The sequence below is a fragment of the Brachycentrus maculatus genome, unplaced genomic scaffold (assembly GCF_059751285.1).
Source record: "Brachycentrus maculatus isolate JH-2025_06_01 unplaced genomic scaffold, ASM5975128v1 h1tg001083l, whole genome shotgun sequence".
In the NCBI taxonomy this organism is placed as follows: Eukaryota; Metazoa; Arthropoda; class Insecta; order Trichoptera; family Brachycentridae; genus Brachycentrus; species Brachycentrus maculatus.
The window spans coordinates 66503-80638 of record NW_028281789.1 but is presented as its reverse complement, the minus strand read 5'-3'; the positions used below and the strand labels follow the sequence as shown (position 1 = coordinate 80638).

Here is a 14136-nt window from a genome sequence, read left to right as displayed (position 1 = left end):
TACCCACAGTTTATCCAACCGGTTTCGACAAGAACCTAACTATAACCTAACTGAACTATGAGTATTTGAATGTTTTAGAAATTAGCACATTAACCCAAGGTTCACAAGGTTCTTGTCGAAACCGGTTGGATAAAGTGTACCTATAAAAAATGGTTAAAACAAAGTTGTTTTATTTTATAAATGAGCCACAAAGTATCTGCAAAAACATTCAAGAAATCTTACTTACCATCACGCCGGTTCTCTGCAAGAGTAGGCAGAGAGAAAAGAACACCAAATCAATCTGTCATTGCAAACGATCTTCACCTCTTCCACATTCATGCGTCTTCTCATATATACCAGGCAATAATTTTACTTATTTATTGATTTGGCGTTTAATTGTAGAACTCCATTCTTAGTAGACTCAAAAAATCTGTGTTTGATTTAAAATTAATACATAAAATAATTTTACTCACATAAAAAACAGAGTATTTTTTATTTCTCAAAATAACATAAAATAAAATAAGTTTTTTCCAAACCGATTGTGTTTCGAAGAAAGCATCCTTGGTTCGAATTAGCAATCGAATATTTTGGCGCGCTGCTCCAATGACAGTTTCGAATCTGAGTTAATCCGACCTATGAGCAGTCGACTTGGGTCGATATCGGACAGCTGACGTTCGCCGGGGCCGTTAGAACGCGACTTCGAACAACAAATAACAATACGAGCGTTGCGAATAGCGAATTCGAATTGTTCGAAAATTAAAATCTGTTCCAAAGTTAAAACAAACCCGGTGTTTCGATATTTTTGAATAACAATATATAATACATTGTTATTCATAGTGTATATTCGATTCGAACGTCGAATCGTTTGGAACGATGATTCGATTTATTTGAAAATTTGAAAATGTGTGCATTGTTATTCGAAGTGTCTTAATAATAATTGAACGCTGTTCGTGAACGTGCATTCGAAATTTAAAAGAAATTTAAAAAAAAATCAAAAGTGTACGAATGATATTGAAAATTTAGCATTTCGATATTTGAATTACATGGATTGTCACTTTGTTGTTATTCATGATTAAGTGTCTAAATCGATTTTTCCGTTTTTCAATTTGCTTTAAAAAAAGTGATTTATAGAAATTCATAATGTTTTAAAAGTGTCTACATACGATTTTTAAAACAAAATTCAAAGGTCTTTTAGACTTTGTAGAATTTGGTTTGTTTGAAAATTTATTCGATATAAATACATACATATATATATATATGTATGAATGTATGTATGTAAGTACACATATATATATATATATATATATATATATACATATATATATATATATATATATATATATATATATATATATATATATATATATATATATATATATATATATATATATATATATATATATATATATATATATATATATATATATATATATATATATATATATATATATATATATATATATATATATATATATATATATATATATATATATATATATATATATATATATATATATATATATATATATATATATATATATATATATATATATATATATATATATATATATATATATATATATATATATATATATATATATATATATATATATATATATATATATATATATATATATATATATATATATATGTATACATATATATGTATACATATATAAATAAGTATTATTTATACGAGTATTTCAATATTTCAACATTTTGATGTCATCACATTGTTATATATATTTGATAATTAAAAATAGTGATATTCACTGTTATTCTGCAGATAAAAACAACCTTAAAAAAAACTTATGTGTTGTGTGATACGTGATTTATTTCCAACAAATAAATTTGAATGAGATTTATTCAACGTGAATTAATTTACAAAATGTGATACGAATTTTTGATGACAACAAAGGCGCCAAGTGTTTAGTATTTGGAGGAGATAATTTTATTTTTAGTCAAGTTGGAAATTTTCTATTGAAATGGTAAGTTAATATTTGCATAATTTACAGCTCTTATTAATCACGGCACTTAATAATTTGATGGGTACGTGTTTTATTAAGGCGAGTTTGTTTGGATTTGTGTATGTGAAAACGCGTTTGGTTGAAAGAAGTCGGCTGATGTGTGTACATCAAATATTTAAAGCGTTTCTGGGCGTTATGTAAGTAATATTTACCAGGTAAATAATTTTAAAGAGAACATTCATATTATTTCGGTGTGGTATATTGACTTTTTTTCTTTCTGCTATAAAAAATAATAATTTTCAATACGTCGAACAGCTTATATTAATATCTACAAAATACTTTGTTATATACTGTAAAAGTGAGCTAAATCCGTAGTTTATAAGGTACATAAGTTTAACGCATGCAATATATATTCCGAATAATAAAAATTACACCTCCATTGTGTAATGGTTTGCGTGTTTAGCTACTGTGCTGGAGGTCCCGGATTCAATTAGGGTAGGCAGAAAGAATGGAACGCCACACCACATTATTTTCACTTTCACTGCACCTACCGATCATATACACTTGTAATTGTGTGTGTATATATATATATATATATATATATATATATATATATACTTATATATATATAAATATATATATATATATATATATATATATATATATATATATATATATATATATATATATATATATATATATATATATATATATATATATATATATATATATATATATATATATATATATATATATATATATATATATATATATATATATATATATATATATATATATATATATATATATATATATATATATATATATATATATATATATATATATATATATATATATATATATATATATATATATATATATATATATATATTTATATATATATATCTATATATATATATATTTATATATATATATATATATATATATATATATATATATATATATATATATATATATATATATATATATATATATATATATATATATATATATATATATATATATATATATATATATATATATATATATATATATATATATATATATATATATATATATATATATATATATATATATATATATATATATATATATATATATATATATATATATATATATATATATATATATATATATATATATATATATATATATATATATATATATATATATATTTATATATTTATATATATATATATATATATATATATATATATATATATATATATATATATATATACATTTCTTTCCGTTATTTTGGTAAAGTTAAAAGAACGTTCACAAAAACATTAACACATATTAGCCTTTTGGGTTTTTATTGTTATTTTTCATTTGTTTTTCATTTTATTCCAGATTTGTGTAATAAATAACAATGTTTATTGAATAAACTGGTATTTTCTTTGTTTACGTTTGGTTATACATAGGTTAACCAACCGGTTATTTAAATTATTTTATAGATCATACCAGATTCGTTTTTATCCGCATGTTTAAGACATAAATATTGAGAACGTTTTTTTATACACACAATCTCACGCAATCTAATAAAAAATAATACGTTGTTCAATTATTCATAAATACTTCAACAATTATTTATATTTATGAACATACCGTTACATAAATACATACATATATCGCTCACTCCTTTCAAGAACGTCATAAATAAAAAAAACATGATTTTTCAGGAGAACGTTTTTAAAGTTCAAAAATACAATACAATGTATTTAAAATAAAAATCAAGCCACTTATTGAACTTTTTACTGTGCAACAGATATTTTTAGGTAAAACCAGAAGGTTTTTTCTCCATTTGAAAAATATTTAATTAATAAATAATAAAACCCTAATCCGCACCCCAATGATGCATAGGGCACTGCATCATATAAACGCAGTGTTATCTTGATCGTTTACACATGAAAGAAAGGTGATCAGCCCTCCGCTTCAGGTACCAGTCCAGGGTAATAATATTGAATAAATATTACAGTGAAAAATTCACTTATATTTATTTTACCCCCCTTGGGAATCGAACCCGGGACCTCCAGAACGATAGCCAAGCGTGCGTGAGTAGTTATTTAAAAAAATAAACAATACCTGTTGTTCGAAATGCAAAAACAACACACTCTGCCCTGTAGCGGGTGAATATTAAGTTAAAAATATGCCGCTTTTGCTGGGATATAGTACATTTTCTGGGCATCCGGACAACATGCATGACTGAAAATTGACGATTTTTATATATGACGTTCTTGAAAGGAGTGAGCGACATGTATGTTGGCTTAATGAGTGAAGTGGCTAACTCCATCAGAGCTGACTGAATATCGGAGAGTTCAGTAACGGAGTAATTCAACCGTAAACCTGATATTTTCAAATATTTCACAAACATCCTTGAAAGGGAACATGAAAGAAAAAATATAAAAATGATTTAATTCACCAATTTTCCCTAATTAATAAAATTGAACCCAAAATTCTGAGTGTGTCTAAATACTTGTTCAGAAATCTGGATTATCTCCAATTATGAATTATTTAAAAGAATAACTCCTAATTGGATTTTATCCAGATTTGTCAACAAGTATTTGGATACTTTCAAAATATTGTAAATAAATTAACTGGTCAAATTATAATCTTTAACAAAAAAGGCTAGACAATTGGAACAATTTGATTTTTTAACACCAGAATGATTCAATTTATCTTTACAATTTGACAACAGTTTGCCTTTATTATTTAACTAACTAACTAAGCAACCATCATGCCGCTTCCCCGCAGGGGTAGGCAGAGAGAATAGAACGCCACACCACTCTGTCTTTGCAAACATTCTTTGCCTCTTCCACGTTCGTGCATCTCCTCATACATACCCACCGATTGTTACGACTCCTAACACCACTTTCAAGTATTTGGCATACCTGATCGTGCCATGTTTTTTTCGGCCTTCCTCTGCTCTTTTTTCCACTTACATTCGCATCATAAATTTGTTTTACCGTTCTTTCCTCACTCATTCGTTCTACATGTCCAAACCATCTTAACACACCTTTTGTCACCTTTATTATTTTTTTAATAAAAATCTGGACCAGAAAAATCTGTTTTTTTTTGGAAAATTATTAGAAATGGCATTAAGTAAACGCATTTATGTACAAAATTCTTCTCAAACTCTCATTTTTGTCTTCGGTTATTGGAGAATATAAATATTTTTTTATTGAAATACAAAATATAATGAATTATATCCTATTATATGCATATATATTTATATATATATATATATATATATATATATATATATATATATATATATATATATATATATATATACATATATATATATATATACATATATATATATATATATTTATATATATATATATATATATATATATATATATATATATATATATATATATATATATATATATATATATATATATATATATATATATTATATTACGCTAATTTTTTTACATCCACACTTTGTCAATTATTTGACATCGCTCACTTGAGCAGACGTAACAAAAGTTAATTATTACAACAATAAAATCGATTAAAAAAGGTCACGCTATAAAAATCTTCGATAGTAAATTTACAATAAAATAATATAATGTTCAATATTTGTCGTAAATAAATCACGATCAATAAAAAACCGATAAATTGGACATTCAGGCTGATGGATTTGTACTTGCAATGGAAGAAGCGTGAAGAGTATTTAAGAGTGATGTAGTTTTATATTCAAAGTGCAATAAATTTTAATGTCTTGATCGAGCGATATTTCTTTGTAAAAATTTACACTTTCTTAGAGGATCATTTTATTTAAATCCACATTGAACTGATCAGGCGTAATTATACCTTTGGAAAATGTTGTGTCATAATTTAAAAATGTTGTGTCATTACAATAAAAACTTTGATTTAGCATGTTTTAACCTTTCACAGTAAAAATGAGTAAAAAAAATATATGTGTATATAATAACACGAGGTGTATAAATTTTAATGATGTTGTTGAATAACTTAAGATTATTGAAGACTCCACAAGATGGACCCTAAAATTTTAAGTTGGAGGAATAAAATAGGCATCGGAAGACCTGAAAAAAGATGGTCTGACGACAAAGCCGCTGTGGGGGGTAAAAAGTGGCTGCAAGCAACATCAGACAAAAAGACAAGAAAATATGAAAGGATAAGAAAGAGGGCTTTATTTAACACTAGAGGACAGAAGGTTAAAAAAGAAAAAAAGAATTTAAGATTACGAACAAACCATTATTTATTTTAATTTATAAAGGTATTGTTGTTTAATGTATTGATTTTTTTATTTTGTAGAAATATCCTCAATATTCATTACGAACCATGAAAAAATATTTCAGGTAATTGAAATATCGGAATGTATTTCTTTATGAACACTCCAATAATGTTGACAAAGGTGATTTTATTTCATAGTTAAAATAATTTCGGCCATGTCAATAACAGCTTTAAATCGTAAGTCATTGGACATAGTCTTTTGTGAAACATCTGTTTACACAACATACCTACATCGTTGTTGTGTCTGTTTGTAAATACCGAAAAGGTATTAAAGGAAAAAGGTATTTTAAGGTATCTTTAGTGTTCAAATACTAAAAAAAACGTAAAAAGTGTAACCTTCAAGATAGGTACTAGAAACAGTTGATTTTACGCATTGCTTTCTTAGCATTTGTTATAATTAAAAATTTATATTAATAGGTACATGAATTCAATTGGAGAAAATCTCTCTTCATTAAAGCATATATGATTTCGACATTCACTTTGTGATATGACGTGATTAAAGTACAAATAAAACACTTTTTTGCCACTCTAGTATTAAATTTTATCACGATTAGTTCTGGAAGCTACAGATGCTTCCATCAACAGGTATATACCTGGATATAAAAAAAAATATGTATGTACATATTTATATATGTATATATATATATATATATATATATATATATATATATATATATATATATATATATATATATATATATATATATATATATATATATATATATATATATATTTGTATATATATATATATATATATATATATATATATATATATATATATATATATATATATATATATATATATATATATATATATATATATATATATATATATATATATATATATATATATATATATATATATATATATATATATATATATAAACATATATAGAAAATATAAAAAAAAATATACATAAATTATAATGTGTTGAAGTATTAATGATTTCTTTAATTATTAAAGTATCGTGTTTTGAATATTGAAAGCACTAACTTTGTTGATCATATTGATATATTATTTAAAAGACTTTGATTTTTGAAGAGGGCAACATATTGTTGCCGAAACTAATTGGCTAATAAAAATGTGATTGGATCAAAAAACATTTTTTTTCTCAAAATAATATTTAAAGTATTGTTTTAAATTTACTATTGGTGAAAGAAAGGAAGGCATTTATTTGATTCGAAGAAAGGATCATATTGGAAGGTAATCTTTCAGAATTTTCTTGAAAGTGCATCGTTCGCGTGTCATGGTCTGGTAGTTTTGACAGATTTAATTTGTGAAAGAAGATAAAGTGTTTTCATCTGAGATATTGAAACATCTTGATCTGAAAGGAATATGATGTTTTCATTGAAGTGTTTTGGTGCATTGGAATTTGAAATATTACGTATTTGTATGGAATAAAAGACATATTGTAGGTCAATTTGTTTCATAATTAAACATGTAAAATTAACATGCAAATTATTTGAATACTTAATATGTAATATCGTCTTTATAGTCGAAGTCGTCTTATCTTAATTATTCAAACAAAGTTATTTATGTCACATTATCTCTCTACTTAATTAACTTTAGTTTAAAACGCGGGTCTTGTTTACTTTTTCACAAAAATATTGGTTACATCACATTATTTCTTAATGTTTTTACAATTTATTTTTATGTATTCTATCAGACACTGGATTCTTCGCCCTACGGATGATATGTCAATATTATAGGTGTTTTAACTTGAGATGAAACGTCTTAATCTGTTTTTATTATTAGAGAAGTATAGAGAATTATATTGCTGTGATCATCCCAAGGCTAACGAATTGGCATTTGGCTGTCTTAAGCGATCACTTCATACACTAGCGTAATGTTTACCATGCTGTTCATTATTGAACGTCCATATTGCAATAATTTTTGAAACTGTAAAAAAAAATATATAATGTGAAAAAAATGACTGATCTAATTGGATATTTGCATAAAAATTCAAAATCGTATTTTAAGGCATCTCCCAGAATGTAAAATAATGCTGAATGTCAAAGGATTTTGCATACCTACTCGTACATCTAAATAAAAGGTATGTTTTTTTTTGACATCTCATCAAAGATGAAGAAGAATATAGAAGTCTGGGCATTTACGGGGCTGACGACCGTAAACGTGTGTAAAGTGATCACTTAAACCAGTCAAAAAAAAAAAGAAATTAACTCCTGTAATTGGAGATAATCCAGATTTTGTGAACAAGTGTTTGGACACACTCAAAATGTTGTAAAAGGTTGCTAAAAAAAAGCTTTTTTAATCCACCATAGATACTGCCGTAAACTCAATCAAATGACATCAGATTTATTACAATTGTATAAATTCTAAAATTGTGAGTTTTGTGGTTGTCAATCATAGGTTGATGTAAAGAGGGTAATAGTGAATGTTACACGTGAATAAAGTGATCACTTAACTTAGTGGGAAAAACTAACCGACGCCTTTTAGGTATTAGTGTCAATATGTTCAATTATAGATTTTTATATGTAGCAAAGGGTCGGATAGTGGAATATACGATAGGAATGGAACAACGATTGTGACGTCTTTAAAAAAATCCAATATAAAGTCGATTAATAATAATAAACCATATCCGCTCCCTAGGTGGAGCATATGGAGTCCACAAACTGTCTCCAGGCTTTTCTGTCGGCTGCCAGCTCCCTTGCATCCTCCCAAGTCAGATCCGCGTCCCGAAGTTCTGACGAGAACTGCCGACGAATTGTCAGCAGTGGTCGTCCTGGGCGGCGCGAACCTGATGCCTTGTAAAAGAGGCAAGCTTGATTAAGGCTCTCAGGGGGCATGCGGAGTACATGGCCAAGCCAACTGAATCGCCTTTTCTTGACGACAGTTGTGACCAAGATTTGCTGCGTCCTACGCCTTATCTCTTCATTCCTCACAAAGTCAAACCACCGCACGCCTAAAATTCTCCGCAGACACCTGTTCTCAAAGCTTAGTACACGGCTGCTCTGGGCCCTTGTAAGGTGCCATGTTTCACAGCCGTATAAGAGAACAGGAGCAATGCAGGCATTGTATAGGCGGCATTTGGTCTTCACCGAGTATAAATCCGATCTCCAGACAGCCTTCATACTGTTAAATGCGGACCCTGCGAGTCCTAATCGCACTCCCAGTTCCTTTTGAAGGCTGCCATTTTCAGTCGCGTACACTCCCAAGTACTTGAAACTCTCGACCCTTTCGATGCGCTGGTTACTCAACATCAAGGGTTGTTGGGCATCTAGGCATGAGCTGTTGCACAACACATGGGTTTTTGCAACATTTATTGTTAGCCCCATGTGCGTAGAGTACCTATTTACCCTGTCGACGATTAATTGAAGACCCTCGACGGAGTCATCAATTAAAACAGCATCATCTGCGTACTCTAGGTCGCAGAGTTTCCGGGAGGGGGAGATGGTTATACCTCGGTCAGATGGTAATGACTTTCGAAGAATGAAATCCATGAGGATGATGAAGAGAAACGGCGCAAGGACGCAGCCTTGTCTGACTCCGGTAGAGACCCCAAACCAATCCGTGACAACATCGTCAACTCTCATACGGCATTCACTATTGAGGTGAAGGGACTTAATTAGCTCCACTAATTTCGCAGGCACCCCATAAGCTTCCAGTACTTTCCAGAGTGTGGGCCTGTGCGGACTATCAAACGCTTTCTCATAGTCTACAAAACACATCGCCAGAGAACTGTTAAATTCCTGGCTCTGCTGTAGAATGTGGCGAATATTATGGATTTGATCCGCACAGGACCTGCCAGGCAGAAACCCTGCCTGGTTTTCTCTGAGCACCTGCATAATGGGGGCTCGGATTCTCTGCAAGATTACGTGGGCAAGCACCTTCCCAGGTACGCTGAGTAGCGTAATGCCGCGGTAGTTGTCACAGTTGAGTGGATCACCCTTCTTATGTAACACGGTAATCTCCCCATTTACCCAGTCTCTAGGGCATCGCTCTTCTTCCCACACACTGGACATTAATTGGTGTAAAGGGCCAATAATGCCAGTAACGCTGCATTTCAAGAATTCCGGGTGGATACCATCAACACCAGGGGCAGTCCCATTTTTCAATTTCGACACGGCAGCTATAATTTCCGCCTGTGTCGGTGGACCATCAGGTATGGCGACCGCCCGCGGAATGCTTGACGCAGCCTCCGAGGGAATATCGAGGATGATTGGTGGAGGAGGGCGATTCAAGACCCTGTGGAAATGATCACGCCATATTTCCTTTATACGATCCGCGTCAGATTCGATAACTCCATTTGTGTTTTTCACAGCTCCAGGGGTTATCGAATTCTTTCCGCAGATCTTTCTTGTAATTTGGAATAATTTCCGCGTGTCATTTCCTTGGGCAGCATGTTCCGCCGTTACAATAAGAGAATCGAGATGACGGCGCTTATCGAGTCTACATGATCGTTTGACTATACGATCTTGGCGCCTGTAGTCATCTCTGAGGGTGTCCAGTTGGAAGGGGTCACTTTCACTGTCCCTCAGTGCTTTTAAGTGAGCGCGCTCAGCTATCTTTCCCCAAGTCTCATCTGACATCCAATGGGGTCTTTCTCCTATCCTGGGGCCAAGAACCTCATTGGCGGAAGAGTTGAGAGCCGATTTAAGACTAGCCCACTGCGCCTCAATTGAGTCAACATAAATGGACTGAGGATCGGTTTCTTGCTGGGCACGTTGTCCGACCGTTTCCTCGAATCTCAATCTTATTTCGGCACTCTTCAACTTGTCTAAGTTGATTCTCTTCCGCCGAGGACATCTCGGCAGACGTTTGAGCTGCAGACAGATTCTTCCGACGAGTAACTCGTGATCACTATGAATGTCGGCCCCTCTGTAGGACCTGACATCGAGGAGCTCTCGCCGGTTAGCACGTCCATAGAGGACGTGATCTATCTGCGCTCTTGTTCGTCCATCAGGGGAGGTCCAGGTGTACTTATGGATGGACTTATGGGGAAATAGCGTACCGCCAATGACAAGGTCGTTAATACTAGCGAACTCGACCAGTCTTTCTCCATTGTCATTGGCTTGCCCATAGCCGTGCCTTCCCATCACCGTTGGGGCAAGTGATGGGTCTGTTCCGACTCTCGCGTTGAAATCTCCCAATACTACCACGCGGGTTCTTCTTGGGAGAGAGGCGATGACCGCATGGAGAGAGTCGTAAAAGGCATCTTTTGTTTGGACATCTGCAATTTCGGTAGGCGCGTAGCACTGAAGGACAGTGACAGAACTATCGGCCGTTTGGAGGGTGACGCGTATAAGCCTTTCAGAAATTGGTTCCCAACTAAGCAAGCACTTTGCTGCTCTTTCTGAAAGGAGAATTGCCACCCCTTGACGGTGATATCGTTCTTGGCCGGAGTGCAGACACATGTGACTATCCAACAACCTCTTTCCAGATCCTTTCCATCGCGACTCGCTCAGTCCTAGGATGTCTAACTTGTAGTCATCCATGATACGAGTCGCGTGAATATCTTTACCGTGGACCTGCATTGTCCGCACATTGTACGTTCCAATCCGGAAAGATGAATTGTTGGATAGGAGCCGTTTAGTGAGCGCAGTCCTAATACCACAGCCGGGTCGGGGGGTGCCAGAGAAGTCGGTGTCCGAGGCATTTCGTGGACTTATCGTAATCAAAGGGTTTAGGGAGGCAGAGTGATTGGCCCTGCGCTCCCGAGGCCTGAGGTCCGAGGACCCCTCACCAGGTTGGCTCAACCTTGTTTCCCGCTTTGTCTGGCCTCTCTTCACCAACCTGCTTGGCATGGGAGACCCTTCTGGTAGTTAGACTACCGCCATAGCCTGGTGAATCACTGAGGCACGCAAGCCCCCTCACCGCGACAAGGTGGGGATCAAGAGGGGAAAGTCGATTAATAATTAAAATATATTATTTAAAATTAAAGTAAGTCTTTCGTACAATTAAAATGTTATCAAATATTATTATGTTCATTTAGGAGTGCATCTCTGATTCATTAAAAATATTATATTATTTTCCGCCTCCGTAGGGTAATGGTCACCATGCTCGGCTACCGTTCTGGAACCGTCCCGGGTTCGATTCCCAGGGAGGTTTAATAAATATAAGTATTTTTTTCACTCTAATATTTATTGAATATTACACTGGACTGGTACCTGAAGTGGAGGGCTGATCACCTTTCCTTCATGTGTAATCGATCGAGATAACACTGTGTTTATATGAAGCAGTGCCCTATGCACCATAGGGGTGCGGTAAGGGATTTGTTATTATTATTATTTTCAGTACTTTCGATTGTAGACTTCGATAGAAAATATTATATAATATGAAAATACTGTACTGTTTTGAACAGCTTTATGATATATTTCTTGATTTTCAAAACTTGTGTTTACTCACACTGAGTTCTGTGCTTCATAAAAATTGTGTAAATAAAGAGATAAAGTGATATCCAAGCTTTATATTTTCCCATAGTAAGCAATCAAAATGAATCCTCTGCTTTATGTGTTGTGGTTTTATTTCGAAAGAATTTTGCTTTTATCGTAAATTTTCTGGTAAATAAAACATTTTTATTTTATATTATTTTCTTCCTGGCTCCATCCCAACTTATCGTCTTTGTAGGCTATAGTGGTCAGCTTTTCTCGTCCTCAGATTGTAGGTCTTTTTATCATGGACAACGCCACCTAGGCCATGTCTTCGAATCATGTTTTCTTTCTGCGGCATCCAAGAGTTCTTTGATCTTCTTCTAGATGTGTGTAAAGTGATCACTTAAACCAGCCTATGACGGTCGTCAGCCCCGTAAATGCCCAGACTTCCATGTTCTTCTTCATCTTTGATGAGATGTCAAAAAATAATATGACAATAATTCTTCGTTTGTCCGCCTCCATAGTGTAATGGTCAGCACGCTCGACTATCATTTTGGAGGTCTCGGGTTCGATTCCCGGGGGGGGGGGTCAAATAAATATAAGTGATTTTCCACTCTAATGTTTATTCAATATCACCCTGGACTGGTACCTGAAGCGGATGGCTGATCACCTTTCCTTCATGTGTTAACGATCAAGATAACACTGCGTTTATATGCAGTGCCCTATGCACCATTGGGGTGCGGATAAGGGTTTGATGATGAATTCTTCATTACCTCGTTTGCAAACGTAACGAGTTATTCTCCTACAGCCGCTATGGTGGCATTTGGATCAAGTCTTTAACTTCATGTAAAGTAAATAAAATTTTAAGAAATTCACTTTTTTTAAGGTGGCTATTTTAACTAGCTATTTTTAAGACTTCGAACCAAAACATCATGTACGAACGAGTTAGCTCGTTACATTGTTGTATGTTATTTTTTAACATCTCATCAAAGATGAAGAAGAATATGAAAGTCTTGGCATTTACGGGGCTGACGACCGTCATAAGCTGGTTTAAGTGATCACTTTACACACGTGTAACATTCACCAATTCTACCCATTATTGACAACCACACTACTCAAATTTTTGGAAGTTCTATATATATGAACCGATTTTGAAACATTGTTCTTGAATCACTAGAACATCACTAGAGACATCTATTGGTGAGATGTAAAGAAGCTTTTTACTAAGCAGAAACTCTTATATTATTATGTGAGATCCGAATCCTGGATTAAAATCACACACATGAGAAACGCCAGAAAATACCATTTTCATTTTTATTATTTAGCTTATAATTTGATCAGATAATTTATTTACAACATTTTGAGTGTGTCCAAATACTTGTTCACAAAATCTGGATTATCTCCAATTACAGGAGTTATTTTCATATTATTTTTTAACATCTCATCAAAGATGAAGAAGAATATGGACGTCTGAGCATTTACGGGGCTGACGACCGTCATAGGCTGGTTTAAGTGATCACTTTATACACGTGTAACATTCACCAATTCTACCCATTATTGACAACCACAC

General features: G+C 32.4%; 1 protein-coding gene across 1 annotated transcript; it reads right to left on the bottom strand.

Moving 5' to 3' along the window:
- Positions 1-5954: 5954 nt before the first annotated feature.
- LOC148299556 (protein CFDP2-like) lies at positions 5955-11999 on the bottom strand. Its single transcript, XM_088275940.1, has 2 exons — positions 10667-11999; positions 5955-5980 (listed from the first exon to the last, which is right to left on the bottom strand). Exons 1-2 carry the CDS (start codon positions 11997-11999, stop codon positions 5955-5957), a joined length of 1359 nt encoding a protein of 452 aa, XP_088132066.1.
- Between the last annotated feature and the right edge of the window lie 2137 nt (positions 12000-14136).